We start from the raw sequence: 15852 nt of genomic DNA on the forward strand, positions 1-15852 counted from the left end.
GTACCAATCAGTTCTGAAATTTTAAAAACTTCCATTTCCCGCTGATTGGCCCATGTGTTCAAGTGCTCAACAGAAATGATTGTTATTGGCTTTGAAGGTCATCAGAGTGCATTTCTTCACCGAGTGCAAATACAGATACAGGGACACTGGATTTTAAAGTTGCGTTGATCCGCTGGCCTGTCTATGTGCTGACATACGAACAATCTGTTGATGTATCAACTGATCTACATGGCTTTTCAGAGGATGAGGAGCTCTGTCACCCAGGAGTTCCCTGCTAACACTGAGCTGTTGTAAATGGATGGATGGATGGATGGATGGATGGATGACATCACATCAGTTAGTTCAGTTTTGCTTGACTAAGCCTCTAGACTCTTATCTTAATCATATTTTTTTAATCTCATTCATTCACATTTTTTAAAGATGCTTCTTACTTCGATCTCAACCCCATTACGGCATCAAGCCCTTAATATGGCAATCATTTATATTTTCAGGCCCAAGTTTTTGAGCAATCTTTTCCTGTGTCAGAGAATCTCTGTGTATGTTTGACATATGTGAATGTTTTTCGAATGTAATTAGATTTTCAAAAGGCTGGGGTCTGTTTTGCAGCTAACTAGCAAGTAGCAACCTTGTATAGTAACCTAGAGACCACCGGTGAGTTAAAATTGCTGTAAATGTAAATGGGCATAAAGCCAAGTCCCTTGTCCAGCCTTCGTCATACCCAACTACTTTCTTGTAGTCCAAATGGTGTTCCTATAAACCAAACATGCTTCTGGTTCTAGATTAGGATCTGCTGATTAGGACCCCTGTTCAAAACCCCTAAAAATCTGATTCATTGATACAACTGTTTATGCAAAACTGTTTTGCATTCTGTTATTTTATACATTAAAGTTCACTCAAATGAAAATTCTGCCACCATTTACTCTTCCTACGCTTATTCCAAACCTGTTTCTTTCTTCTGTTAAACACAAAGGAAGATGAAACTGAAGAATATTGAAAAAATAGCCATTGACTTCCAATGTATTTCTTATTTCTACTATGGATGGTTGGAGGAGGAGGGGGGTTTGGGGCTGCATGAGTTTGCTTCATGGAAATTTGCTGTCGTTTTTTTGTGCAAATGGCAGGCACCACTTTCACAGTCACGCGCATTTCCCCAGAAACAAAGACTCCACACCCAACTGCAAATAATTTGGTGCCCTTTAAAGCTCTGGGGCCAGTACAGGATTGATTTATTTCATATGCAGGACAAAAGTGGAGTTTTATGGAAACAGAAGGCCCCCATGACATGTACCCTTTGTGAGGTCGACATTAATATGTCTGCAACTCAAAATGCATTTTACATCAACAGATAAAATTTTCTGCTTATGTCAGCCAGGTTTGCAACACCATGGGCACACCAACAAGTCCTTAAGCTACATTTACATGACAAGGATGTAGACAAAAATATAAAAGTGTTTCCCTTGTGATTTAAAAAAGTTTTCATTTACACTACAACATTTTCAAAACAGTAAAACAGTCTGTATTTAGACATCTACAAAAGATGCAACAATTGCCGCATTTCATATTCAAGGCTAGTATTCGTATTTATTGTGTGTTTGCTTCCACTTGCCTTGAATCTACCTCCCTCTACCTTCATTTTCATAGACTCTTGTTTTTGGTGTTTACACAGACACAACAACTTCAACTTCTTTATTTATATTGACCTTATTCTTCACATACAAGCATCTGCAGCCATTGGAATCTTTTTGGCTCAAGACTTCTGTCTCATATACTTCCATTGATATTTAGAGGTTAAAACTGATGCTTCATGTTGCAAACTGATATTTTCTTATCATATTATTGTACTTTTTATGTAAAGTCATGAACACACTTGTTTATAAAGAAAGTAGTTTGACCGTTTTCTGCCGTTTATTATTCCTAGTCATTTCTCCTATAGGCAACTGAATTGGAAGTTCTAAAACAATCCCAAAAACGAGCGCACTTCCACATTGTAAAATAAGGTCAATAACGCATATAATACAATGACTGCAAGCCTCACATAAACCATATATAAACAAAATAACACATATAACTGCAAGTTTAAGTGCTTCAGATTAAACATAGAAATGTAAAATATACAACTGACATGGACAACAAAGTAGAAACAGAGTATGTCAAATGCTAAACTGAACAAATATGTCTTCAACTGTGAGCTTAAAAGCTTTAAAGGTGTTAAATATCACTTTTTTGGGGCATACCACAGCAAATTTGTGGTTGTCTTTAGATTTTTTGTGGTCAACAATGACTTATTACCTGATCTGAGTGACCTGGTTGATGTATTAGAGTACAGTATTTGGGGAAGAGTTGAGTATACCTTTTAAAAATCAGGTATAAAATCTTAAAATCAGTGCTGAACCTGACTGGGAACCAGTGAAGAGAAGATCTCTTTTTTTCAAACAAAGGCTTATTGTAAAAACGTACCCTTGTATTCATTTCTGGAAAGTGCGAATTATGTAACCAGAGCTATGCATGGCTGCATTTCATCTTTAAATTGAACGATACGGCCACAGCTTGATTCTTTTTGCACTACCAGTTGACCGCTTACCTACATGTTGACGGCTTTTCCAGTGTTACCAGTTTGCCCAGCGGCTCGTCACGTACGCCAACAGACCTGAGACACAAAGAGGAGTTGACCGTGAAAACGGGGTTTGAGTCCGGCAAAGAACAGTTCCAGTAAAACAAAAACAAAAAGCAAAAAATAAAATAAACAAGTAAATAACAGAGTGAGAACGTGGTAAAAATAAAATCCAACTGACGCAAGGGATTTTTTCTTTCTGCATTGCTTTTAAAAACACCGTCGGTTGGGTTTAGGGAAGGCGGGGGGCGGGTCAATCAGTGCTTTTGGAAACACTGTCGGTTAGGTTTAGGGAAGGCGGTGGGCGGGTCAATCAGTGCTTTTAAAAACACTGTCGGTTAGGTTTAGGGAAGGCGGGGGACGGGTCAATCAGTGCTTTTGGAAACACTGTCGGTTAGGTTTAGGGAAGGCGGTGGGCGGGTCAATCGGTTCTTTTAGAAACACTGTCAGTTAGGTTTAGGGAAGGCGGGGGGCGGGTCAATCAGTGCTTTTGGAAACACTGTCGGTTAGGTTTAGGGAAGGCGGTGGGCGGGTCAATCGGTGCTTTAAGACACACTGTCGGTTAGGTTTAGGGAAGGCGGGGGGCGGGTCAATCAGTGCTTTTGGAAACACTGTCGGTTAGGTTTAGGGAAGGCGGTGGGCGGGTCAATCGGTGCTTTTAGAAACACTGTCGGTTAGGTTTAGGGAAGGCGGGGGGCGGGTCAATCAGTGCTTTTGGAAACACTGTCGGTTAGGTTTAGGGAAGGCGGTGGGCGGGTCAATCAGTGCTTTTAAAAACACTGTCGGTTAGGTTTAGGGAAGGCGGGGGACGGGTCAATCAGTGCTTTTAGAAACACTGTCGGTTAGGTTTAGGGAAGGCGGGGGGCGGGTCAATCAGTGCTTTTGGAAACACTGTCGGTTAGGTTTAGGGAAGGCGGTGGGCGGGTCAATCAGTGCTTTTAAAAACACTGTCGGTTAGGTTTAGGGAAGGCGGGGGACGGGTCAATCAGTGCTTTTGGAAACACTGTCGGTTAGGTTTAGGGAAGGCGGTGGGCGGGTCAATTAGTGCTTTGAGAAACACTTTCGGTTAGGTTTATGGCCGGCGGTGGGCGGGTCATTCGGTGCTTTTAAAAACACCGTCGTTTGGATGTAGAGAAGGCGGTGGGCGGGTCAATCCGTGCTTTTGGAAACACTGTCGGTTAGGTTTAGGGAAGGCGGTGGGCGGGTCAATCAGTGCTTTTAAAAACACTGTCGGTTAGGTTTAGGGAAGGCGGGGGACGGGTCAATCAGTGCTTTTGGAAACACTGTCGGTTAGGTTTAGGGAAGGCGGTGGGCGGGTCAATCGGTGCTTTTAGAAACACTGTCGGTTAGGTTTAGGGCAGGCGGTAGGCGGGTCATTCGGTGGTTTTGGAAACACTGTTGGTTGGGTATAGGGAAGCCAGTTGGCGGGCCAATTGTTTTTTTTAAAAAACACTGTCTGTTGGGTTTAAGGAAGGCGGTGGGCAGGTCAATTGGTGCTTTTGAAAATACTGTCGGCTGGGTTTAGGGAAGGGGTTAGCGGGTCAATTGGTGCTTTTGAAAACACTGTCTGTTGGGTTTAAGAAAGTCGCTGGGCAGGTCAATCGGTGCTTTTGAAAACACTGTCCTTGGGTTTAGGGAAGGCGGTTGGAGGGTCAATCCGTGCTTTTGATAACACTGTCTGTTGGGTTTAAAGAAGGCGGCTGGCGGGTCAATTGGTGCTTTTGAAAACACTGTCGGTTGGGTTTAAGGAAGATGGTAGGCGGGTCAGTTGGTGCTGTTGAAAACATTGTCTGTTGGGTTTAAGGAAGGCGGTGGGCGGGTCAATTGGTGCTTTTGAAAATACTGTCGGCTGGGTTTAGGGAAGGGGTTAGTGGGTAAATTAATGCTTTTGAAAACACTGTCGGTTGGGTTTAAGAAAGGTGCTGGGCGGGTCAATTGGTGCTTTTGAAAACACTGTCGGTAAGGTTTAGGGAAGGCGGTTGGCGGGTCTATCCGTGCCTTTGAAAACACTGTCGGTTATGTTCAAGGAAGGCGGTGGATTGGTCAATTGGTGTTTTTGAAAACACGGTTGGGTTTTAGAAAGACGGTGGACGGGTCAATTGGTGCTTTTGAAAACACTGTTGGTTGGGTTTAAGGAAGGTGGTGCTCCTGGAACATATTTTGCGCTGTCCAGAAATTTTTACATCTATCAATAATGAGCCTGGATTGTTTTGTTTTTTTTGTACCAGTTAGAACACATGTCCACTTTAAAACCCTTTTTTAGCCACAAAAACGCAGTTGCTGTGTAAATTAAAAGGCAAATTGCATGAAATTTTCACTTTTGGCTGAAAATGTTGTATAAATGGTCCCTTGTATTAGTCATCAGTCCATTAACAGTCATTTAGATTATCAGGATTCTCAATATCTGCATGAATTGTCAGTGATAAAGAGCATATGGCCAGCAGTGTCTCATTTGCCATAGTAATGCGGTTCTCTGTTGATGACATATACTTTTGTGGTGCAAAAAAACTACGGAGGCGTATCTGAATGTGAACTCAGTGGAGGGCTACTCACTGGACAGTACAAACGTGAATGACTGCACTCGTTGTCTGAAGGGAACACAGTGGAAGGTCAATCTTGGCTAATGCGTCGATCTGCCACCTTGGAACGAAAAGCGCTGATGAGGAAATTCCCATAGCACCTACACCATAATTGACTCAAAGCTCAGACAATGAGCTCCTCTAATCGAGATTTGAAATGGTGCTGTATGTTCCATGATTACCTCACACCTACAACTCGAGAGGTGGGCTGAGAAGGAAGGAAATATTAAAATGAACACCTGGATATTTATCATTCCCTTGAAATCTGTTTTTGTCATGTGTTGTACACGGAGTGCACTTTGTTATTTGCTGTACTGAACGAAATGTTTTACTCATTCAGCTGATTTAAAGGAACATTTCTGACAAGCAAAATGAATTTATAGTTTAAGTTTAAGTAAACCCACAAATCAAGTTCTTGAGTAAAAGTACCATTCCAAGCTTATTCTGATTACGTACCCCTGTATACATTTCTGAAAAGCACCAAATACATTTCAGGAGCTACGTTTTTTTTTTTTTTTTTTTTTTTTTTTTTTGCAGTTTTTGTTTTTTCAAATACACCAGAGGCTGCTGGATATGCTTTTTGAGATCTTAAATTTCTCTCGTGAGTGCCATTCATGCCTACTCTTCTTGCATAAATTCAAAAGAGGCCAATATCGACTGACTGACTAAGTAAGGGGTTTTCAACACACACCCCACCTCCCCCCATCCACCCCAAGATTGGCTAATTTCACTCGCCCCCTCTCCAACTCCTATCCCGCGAGCCAAAACTACAATGCATGTGCAAACGTCATTCACATATTACTTTCTGCATAACGTAGCATTAATTACATTGAGACTTAAATATAAAGCTTACCTGGTTTTCTTTGAGGACAACATGGTTGGATTCTTGACACGACTAACCGTAAATCATCTTCTACTGTCAATAGGTGTGAGCCATAGCATCGGTGCTTGCTTTAGATGTACGTACATACAGAAAATAATTATTGAGTACGTATACATGGGACGCCAGTATTTTAATAGATTTTATTACAATTAAGACAATACTTTGATTAATAGTCCACCATGTAAACATAAATTTTTGATTACCTTAATCTGAATAAACTCATAACTGGAATTAAGACATGGAGTATGCATATATTAGTGGCATTATAGAAGTAAACATAGCAATCAAACTATTACCGCCCTGTTGGACTTTCTCCATATTTTCTGACAAGATCCACACAAGCGGCTGTCAGTAAAGGACCACACACAGACACACACATCGCGAAATGCCGACATTTTTTTCTTTCCATTCGACGTGCGTTATTAAATTCCATTTAAAACAACACTCTTCCACAAGTCCTTACTCCTTATTTGCGTCCAATACACCAGTTTGTCACGGGAGCATGAGTAAAATGTTCATGAGTGAAAGTTAATCTGCCGAACTGCAGTTAAAGTCACCCAAACTTACGTGAAACTCTGCAGGAAATGTGGATAGCTTTGCGACGCAACATTCAAAACAACTTGATTATATTATTGTATATTAAGGCAAATAGCTAGACTACTGATGTCCATGTAAATGTAGCCAGTAATGTCTTCAAAGTAAGTGAAAGAACCAGATAGGCATCCTGCTGATTTTAATCAGAAGGGCTTCTTTTTGTCAGACGGCTCACTGATTTTACTTTCATTCTCATCATTATTTTTAAAAAGCAGCCAGCCCATTTTATTTGTATATGTTTTACCCGAATGCATTAACTCTACTTGATAGTTAGATGTGGAGGAGCTTTCAATAATCAGATTCACTCTAGTGAACGCCTCAAATTGACAGTTTGAAAACCCCTGGACTAAGTGACCCACCGACCGATACCCCCACCCACCCCATTCCCTAAACCCAACCGATAGTGTTTTCAGAAGCACCGATTGTTCAGCGATCGACTTCTATTCATTTGTACTTGAGTAAAGGTAAACTACAAGTAATTTTTTATGCTTAAAATGGTTTATTAAAAGTAGTTATATATAACCAATTACAATTTTATTACCAAAACTTGCCATGTACTAATTACCATTACTAAAAGTAGTGATAATTCAGTTCTAAAATTAAAATGACAGTCTAAAAATGTTTTAAAAGATTTTTAAATGTGTGCAAGAAACAAAAAACTGTTAAAATGTTATGAACAATGCTGTAAAAACATGCTAATTTCATGTATATTATGTCCATTTTGCAGCAGAAAGATAGATAGGCCAAAAATGTATATTATTTTTTACATTATATTTAGTGTTTAAAATAAAACCTACCACATTCAGGCAGTAATTCACAAATCTGGACATTTCCACATTCAAGCATTTCATACAGTGGATTTAAAAAGCTCAAACTTTTAAAGCTGATTTATGATTTTCATTTGCAATAATACATTTTAAAATTCAGCAGTACTAAGTTACTTTTCTTGGCCTATACATAGGCAGTTTTGGGAATGAACTGAATCATTAACTAGAGACTCTGTCTGGGCTACATTTCCCAAAAGCCTCGTTAGTCAACTATGGTTGCAAGTTCTTTTAAACAGTGGAATTTGGGAATATAATCGTCTTCAGGAAACACACCGCTGACCCTTTCATTTTTGAGTCATTGACTAGAGACTTGCACTGACCAAATAATTTGTATCAGCAAATCCTTATCTGAACACTTGCTCTGACGATAGATGACTTGAATTAGGGAGTTGTTGACTGGAGAGTCACTCTAACTAGATCATTTGAATCAGTGGCTATTGACTGCAGTCTGACCCTGACTGGATCAATTGAATCAGTGAGTCATTAGCCCCTTTCACACAGGGATACCGGTAAATATCCAGAAATCTTACGGAACGACTTTACCGGTAAATTAAAAAAAGCACTGTTCACACAGGCAAGGACATTACGAATTTTCCCAGAAAAGACCGTTCACACATCCATTCCAAAATACCAGTTATGACATCATTAACCAGAAATAAGCTCTAAACTGCTGCGCTTGTATTTGTAAACATTTGACTACATTACAAACTCTGTGGATTGATCAGTATCGTGAACAACTTCTGTGAAAATATAGAGAAACACTTTTGCATGTCGAGATGTACATGATATGCGATGCACCAAGCAACTGAAGGAAGCAGAGCTTGAAGGTAAACAAAAAAACGGCTTATCATAATCATCTTATTGATAATTATTTACACAGTTGGCATTAAGAAGGAACATATAAACGTTATCTGACTAACATCTAGCAGCTAAATGTGTCTGGAAAAATATTCAAAGGCTTTTATTCTCATAAACCGCATGGACGTGAAAGCGTCGGACTGTTCTGATTGGCTAAAGTAGACGCGCTCTTTCCGATCTTTCTACTGTTTTCACACAGAGCAGCATTTCGGCAAATTACCGGTAATGTTACAACTTCTCTTTCCGGAAAATAGCCGGAACAAATTTACCGGCATTTTCAAAAAGGGCCTGTTCACACATACTTTTTCTGGAATTTTCCGGAAAGGTCTGTATGTTTGAAAGCGGCTATTGACTGGAGAGTAACTTTGAGTGTGTCATTGTAATCAATGAATCATTGACTCGAAACTCACAAAACAATTGTTCAGTGCGTATTGTGAAAATATTCACGTCTCCTAGATGGTGACATATAAATTGAAAATTACATCTTAGTTCACTCCATTATATAAATAAAATGTATGATATTTAGGTTAAGTGTAGTGACGTAAAGAAAAAGTATCTCAATAAAGATAGCTATGTCTCAGTTTACACATGGTTGATAAATAATCACATTCACTTAACAATTGCATCAGATACAAAAAATATGTCGAACCTGTAAATATTACAATTATACTTTCCAGGTTTTATTCTGTAACACCTTCATTTCGACCAACTCTGTTATAAAGGTAACTCTTACGATAGATTCTGTGAAATGAAAAAGTTGGCTGACCAAGATGAAGGGGGGAATTGAAATTTTGATTTATATCGCAAGCATAATAATGTACAAAAGCTTTTTATGGAAATGAATATGTCTCATACTACTTTTAGTTGAGCTCTTTGGAGGATGCATTTCTCCAAAACTATAAAAAAGTCTTCTGCCAAAACACCTGGCAAAGATTAAACAGCTTATCGCATGTGGTCTTTGAAAGTGAATGAAAGATCGTCCGTTTCTTCTATTAACTATCTGAGGCCAGTAACATTTCCCCAGCTGTCTCATTACGGAAGGTTATGTATAGCCCTAATCCTTCATTAACATCACCCACTGTGTGTAGAAGCAGGTGGGCAGGTCTTCAGCAAGCCTAAATGTCCCCCCTGAGCCAGGCGAAACATCTTGTTCTCAGAAGGATTTCTGCTAACCGGCCGCCATGGCTTAGATGACTTGCCAGAACTGGGATTAGATTTGTGGTTGATGTTGGGCGGGAGTTTCCTACCATATTTTAGTTTCTGATGAGATTTTGTTTTCCCAGGTAGGTGGACAGTCAGTGAAAACTTTGTCGCAGTTGGGTTATAGAAATTGGTAGACTAATACATTAATGTCTTTTTAGCAGAATCTTTCAGTAAACCATTAAAAAAAGTCCATTACGTAAGTTATTAGGGAAATGTTAGGCCACAGTTTTTGCTTAAAACATCAAAGGGCCATTTTTCTTGCACAAAAATTGTTTGTTTTTTGTTTGTTTGTTGCAATTTCGTTTTTTAAGCACTCAAAAATATTTTAATTTAAACTAATTATTCAAAATGAGCTAAACAACACAATTCTTGAGGCCCTGCGAACCCCACAACTCACCTCTATTGACCAAAGTCCCTTTAAGACAAGTCATTTCACTGGGTGGCCATCTTTGAAATGCCTCTCGGGCAGTATGCGTGGACATTCAGTCTAAATAGGGAAACATCAAATTCTCCTAATCTACTAGCCAAGCTTATGACTGAATTTCATATCTAGAATCACCAATAAAACTAAACAACAATGGCCTCATAAGTTTTGTTTCTAAATGTTCAACTCCCTTTCCCGGAGTTTTGTCACTCTATTGACCTTATTCTAAAATGTGGAAATGCGCCTGTTTTCGCGATTGTCTTAGAACTTCTGTTTCAGTCGCCTATAGGAGAAATGACAAGGAATAATAAACGGCAAAAAACGGTCAAACTACTTGCTCTACAAACAAATGTTTGCATGACTATACAGACCAAGTAGAATAATATAACTAGGAAATATCAGTTTGCAACATCAAACAGCGAAACGAGCATTTTTTAATGTCTAAAAATGAATGGAAGTGAATGAGACCGGAAGTCTCGTGCCAAAAAGATTCAAATGGCGGCGCCCGCTCGTCTGCGGAGAATAAGGTCAATAGATGATTGGCTTCTGTGGTACAAGGCGGTCTTTATTCGCTATATTGACCATTACACTTTACGAACAATATGAGTGACATGTCTTGTGTATTCTATAGTCTTTGTATTGGCTCACAATTGGTCTTCCAGCCCCCTTCCCAGCACTTCTTTACTAGCTCCTGGTACTCATGGTTTCCTTTCATTTGCCTCTTCCATCCACTCTTCCCAGGGCACTGCGAGTTCAAGCATAGTCAACTGTCTTGTTGCCTCAGAAATTATGATTATGTCTGTTGGGAGTGATGTTGGAACTATGTGCTGTGGGAACTTTAACTGCTTCCCCAGGTTGACTTGCAACTGCCAGTCAGGGGCTGAGTGGAGGAGGTCTGACCTTGTCCTTTGCCGTTGGCAGGGTTCCTCCCCAGCTCCTTTTCAATCCTCCTTTTCGGGGCAAGATGGTACCTACCAGAGATTATGGCATTGCATATTCTCTCTGCCACACTGCCTTCAGTACTTGTCCATGCTGCCAATGGTATTGCCCTTCCACTAAGGCCTTTGGACAGCTCCTCAATAGATGTTGTAATGATCCCCTACTAAAGTATAACTGACATGCTGGAGTCTCAATCTTGCCCCACACGTGAAGGTTGGCTGGACTTGGTAGTATGCACAGCCTGGATGAGGAATCGAATGTGCTGGAAGTCTGCCTGCATAATGTTTGTCCATGCCTCCTGCTGCCTCAGCCCCACTGCCCTGCTCACTCACTCTTTCTCCACACCAGCTCGAACTTCTTCCTGGATTAGCTGGTGTCTCTCCTTTCCTCTGGCCTTGCCCACTTGGGTCTTTAGGAAAAATCCCAAGCCTTATTAAAAACTAATAAGTTAACTTAATTCCTTCATGCTGTCCCAACAAATCGATTGTGTGGAATCCAGCTTTTTTTTTTTTTTGGTAAGTGTGAAATGTCAAGCATGTGTCATAAGGTCAAAGGACAATGACTGGTACACAAAACTCGGTGGCACTATTATACTCCATATTCTAACATCATAGTATCTTTTCACTTCTTTTCCCCACACTTTTATTTAAGGGTGCTGTTCCAGATTACTAACCAAGATCTACTCTAACTTTCCAGGTTCTGCAGGTTGCAATGTGCCGAATTTTGCTTGCCACTCTTAAACCAATTGTAACTGATTGTTTTGTAGGAACAAAATCAATGCCAAAAGTGTTGAAATGAAAAGCTTATGAAATAGCACAAGCTGGAAAAAAATAATACATTGTAAAAAATAATACATACATTGCTACTTTTTCACTAGCAGGTGGACCAATTTAAGATTTTTAAACCAGTAAATAAGTGAGGAAAAAAGCTAATAACAGTACAAAAGTAGCATTTAATACTGTCAGTGTCAAATTTTAAAAGCTGAATTTAATCCACTGAATTTATGGAGACACATTTTTTAACTGAAATAAAATGAATTGAAAATTGATTTTTGAATAATTTACATGAAATCTGGAAATTGAATATGAATTATTGAATTTTTAAGTACATAATCATGTTTGAAACAGTTTTAGTTGAAATATTCACAGCTTAAATAAACAGCTGTGGTAAATTTCAGGACGTAAAATTACAAACCCTGGCAATCCAAGTCATTAAAATGCAGGCAGTTGTTAATTCAATGTATTATTTTTTTTCAGCTTGTGCTATTCGATAAGCTTTTTATTTCAATACTTATGGCATTGATTTTGTTCTATAGTTTCGGTACAATTTGCAATTTCCCCAACCAGCTCAGAGCTTGGGGGACCTGAGTGAGTGCTCCGACTTGGGGCCCCCCCCCCCCCCCCCCTGGTTGTATTGACATTATTCATTTTTTCACACTGATCAATTCAATATGTGTCTAAAAGCCTGACATTTCCAAATGGATTAATGAGGAAACAAACGGCATTAAAATCCGAAGAATAACAACAACAACAACAACAGTTTGTTCATTTTCAAGAAAAGTGTTCATATAGTAAATCAGTCCTCACTCACTTTTACAGGGGAAATAACTTGCACATTTTTCACCACAGTCCAAATTGTTTATCTCTCTGCTGGAGGTCCAGTTCAACATTCATAGTTTTTTTTTTACTCATTTGTGTGTGCATTAGTAACAGTACTCATGGCAGCTTGTTATTACTGTGCCGAATTGAACAATTATGTGTTTTGACAGGTAACACCATGCTGTTGAGAGTGTTGCCATCTGTATATCCACGCCAACCAGAGCCCATCCATCAACACGTGCGGGAGCTTACAGCGATGATGCCCCGCCTGGACCAGACAGGCAGACAGCACCTGCTCAGACTGCTGCAGATGATCTCAGACCTTCACCCCCTGGTGAGTGAATGACACATTACAGGATGTATGAGCAGAAGAACAGGGGGTATTTGCGGTTATTCGGGCTAAAAACAGAAAGAATGTGAAGGTCACCAAGGGAGTGGAGGATAAATGAGTGATTTAGCATTTCTTTTAGAGCTGACAGCTGCAGTACAAGGTCAGAGACTGTAAAATGGTGTGATGGTTGACACCTCTGTCGGTACTACAGTTGCGGATGGGGAAATGTCGGAAAACACATCCGAACCCCCCACGACTCTGAGTGAAGACAAATTTACAGGAAAAGAAAAAGGGAAACCACATTTTTGGCAGAAGCAGTCATCTATTTTTTTATGTTTTGAAGGGATTGGAGGATTTCTTGTTTGCCAATAGCAGATGTACGGTGTCACAGGAATGCTGAAGTCATAAGGAGCACATTTCGCATTGGACAGGAAGATGCATAATCAGTGACAATACCCGCATTAACACACTGGATTCTTTCAACAGTAGTGAGGAAATCGGGGATCCTCTTGTAGTTTCCAGGAGATACACAGGAAATGGAGATTCAGTGTAAAATGGTGCAACATTCAAGGATTCTTACTGTAATTCTAGACCCTCTTGTTTTTTTTACGATTTATTTTAAAAATATATTTAATAATTTATTCCAGTGATTTGAAAGATGAATTTTCAGCTTCATTACTCCAGTTTTCAGAGTTACACGATCCTTTAGAAATCACTCTAATTATTATTATTATTATTATTGCAATTTTTTGCGATTAAAAATGACTAATTTTGTGGTGGTAATTCCCAGAAATTTGTGAGAGTTTACAATTTATTTATTTTTTGTATATACACACACTACCAGTTAAAAGTTTGAGGTCAGTAGGATTTTTAATGTTTTAAAATAAGCTTCTCCTGCTCACCAAGGCTGCATTTATTTCATCAAAAATACAGTAGAAATTGTAAAATTGTGAAATGTTATTGCACTATAAAATAACTGCTCAAAAGTAGATTATAATTTAATTTAATCATTTATCCAGAGATTTTAAAGATGAATTTTCAGCTTCATTACTAAAGTCTTCAGTCACACCATCCGTCGGAAATCACTCTAATATTAATTATTCATTCATTCATTTTCTTGTCGGCTTAGTCCCTTTATTAATCCGGGGTCCCCACAGCGGAATGAAATGCCAACTTATCCAGCAAGTTTTTACGCAGCGGATGCCCTTCCAACCGCAACCCATCTCTGGGAAACATTCACACACACATTCACACACACTCTCATACACTACAGACAATTTAGCCTACCCAATTCACCTGTACCGCATGTCTTTAGACTGTGGGGGAAACCGGAGCACCCGGGGGAAACCCACGCGAAAGCAGGGAGAACATGCAAACTCCACACAGAAACGCTAACTGAGCCGAGGTTCGAACCAGCGACCCAGTGACCTTCTTGCTGTGAGGTGACAGCACTACCTACTGCGCCACTGCCTCGCCCCAATAGTAGTTATATTTTTATAATTATTAATATTAATGGTAATAGTAAAAAAAACAAAAAAAAACCTGACCCCAAACTTTTGAATGGTCGTGTATATATTTAAATAATAAATATTAAGTATTGTGTTAGATGTGCAATCTACTGAACTGCATCAAAAATGCCTAAAATGTTCTGTGTCGTTCATGTCGCAGGATGTCTAATGGCATCTTTGCAATCACGTAAAACAATGAATCGCAAACTAAAATAATATATCATTTGATTATATAGTTCAAATTGGTGGTTTTATGAGATAATTACTTTTTTGGGGGCTTAATTTTCCATTTAAATGAAGAATTTTCCAGGATCGCGAAAAAACTGACTTTGTTGATTTTGCATTGGATAACAAGGGGATCTGTAATTCTTCAAGCCCACATTCCAATAAAGGTCAACAAAAGTACAGTGTTCAGTGGCTGATTCTTGAATTACAGTAGAATAGTTTTAATAACTTATCTCTAATAATTGATTTATTTTATCTTTGCTATGATGACAGTAAATAATATTTGACTAGATATTTTTCAAGACACTTCTATTCAGCTTGAAATTTAAAGGCTTAACTAGGGTAATTAGGTTAACTAGGCAGGTTAGGGTAATTAGGCAAGATTTCTTTTAAGCTTAGTCCCTTTATTTATCAGGTGTCGCCACAGTGGAATAAATCGCCAACTTATCCAACATTTTTTTTTACACCGCAAATGCCCTTCCAGCCGCAACCCAGTACTGGAAAACACCTATACACACTCATTCAATCCCATACACCACAACCTATTTAGTTTATTCAATTCGCCTATAGCGCATTTTTTTTGGACTGTGGGGGTAACTGGACTTTCTAAAATGTTTTATTAACAGTTAACAGTTTATTGTTAATAAATTGATTAGAAACTGATTAGTTCTCTCACTGCTTGAATGTTTGTAGAATTTTTCACTTTTAAAGCTATATTTAGAGGAAATGCACATCATCTAGGAAACTTTTCAGTTATTTATTTTATTTATTTTTTGTATTTTTACTCCAAAATAAAAATTTATTAGGCTTAAATTGAGTTAATGGTTAAAAAATGTTCTCTAAGGGAAGACTGGGTTTTAAGTTGTCACATTTGTTAACTGTATATATTTTGACAAAATTTGTTTATAACAGAGTTGACAGATATTTCTGTTTACACTTTGACTTTCAGAATAAATATTTGAGATATTACAAGTTTAAGATTGACAAATGTAGAATCTGTAACAGTTGAAGTCAGAATTTTTTGAAGTCAGTATATTTTTCTCCAATTTCTGTTTTACAGGGTGAAGATTTTTTTCAGCACATTTCTAAACATAATAGTTTTAATAACTCATTTCTAATAACTGATTTGTTTTATCTTTACCATGATGACAGTAAATAATATTTTACTACATATTTTTCAAGATTCAGTTTAAGTGCAATCTAAAAGATTAATTAGGTTAATTAGGCAAACAAGGGTAATTAGGAAAGTTATTGTATAACAGTGTTTTTTCT

At 38.6% G+C, this 15852-nt stretch overlaps 3 protein-coding genes across 7 annotated transcripts in view; 2 read left to right on the forward strand and 1 right to left on the reverse strand.

Annotated features, from left to right (window-relative positions):
* grk7b (G protein-coupled receptor kinase 7b) overlaps nt 1-15852 on the reverse strand; it is an 845646-nt gene that overhangs the window by 461201 nt on the left and 368593 nt on the right. The window lies entirely within an intron of this gene.
* Nucleotides 1-15852, forward strand: part of bcl7bb (BAF chromatin remodeling complex subunit BCL7B b) — a 266172-nt gene that overhangs the window by 78688 nt on the left and 171632 nt on the right. The window lies entirely within an intron of this gene.
* The window catches only part of veph1 (ventricular zone expressed PH domain-containing 1), a 168118-nt gene that overhangs the window by 62903 nt on the left and 89363 nt on the right, over nt 1-15852 (forward strand). For all 5 annotated transcript variants that reach the window (XR_015514233.1, XR_015514234.1, XR_015514235.1 and 2 more), the window contains 1 exon segment: nt 12687-12850. Coding sequence is in view for 1 of the 5 variants with exons in the window: in NM_212831.1 (NP_997996.1) it covers nt 12687-12850 (164 nt within the window). In the remaining 4 variants the exon portion in view is untranslated.

This window comes from Danio rerio, chromosome 18 (assembly GCF_052040795.2).
Source record: "Danio rerio strain M-AB ecotype USA chromosome 18, GRCz13ab, whole genome shotgun sequence".
NCBI classification, from domain to species: Eukaryota; Metazoa; Chordata; class Actinopteri; order Cypriniformes; family Danionidae; genus Danio; species Danio rerio.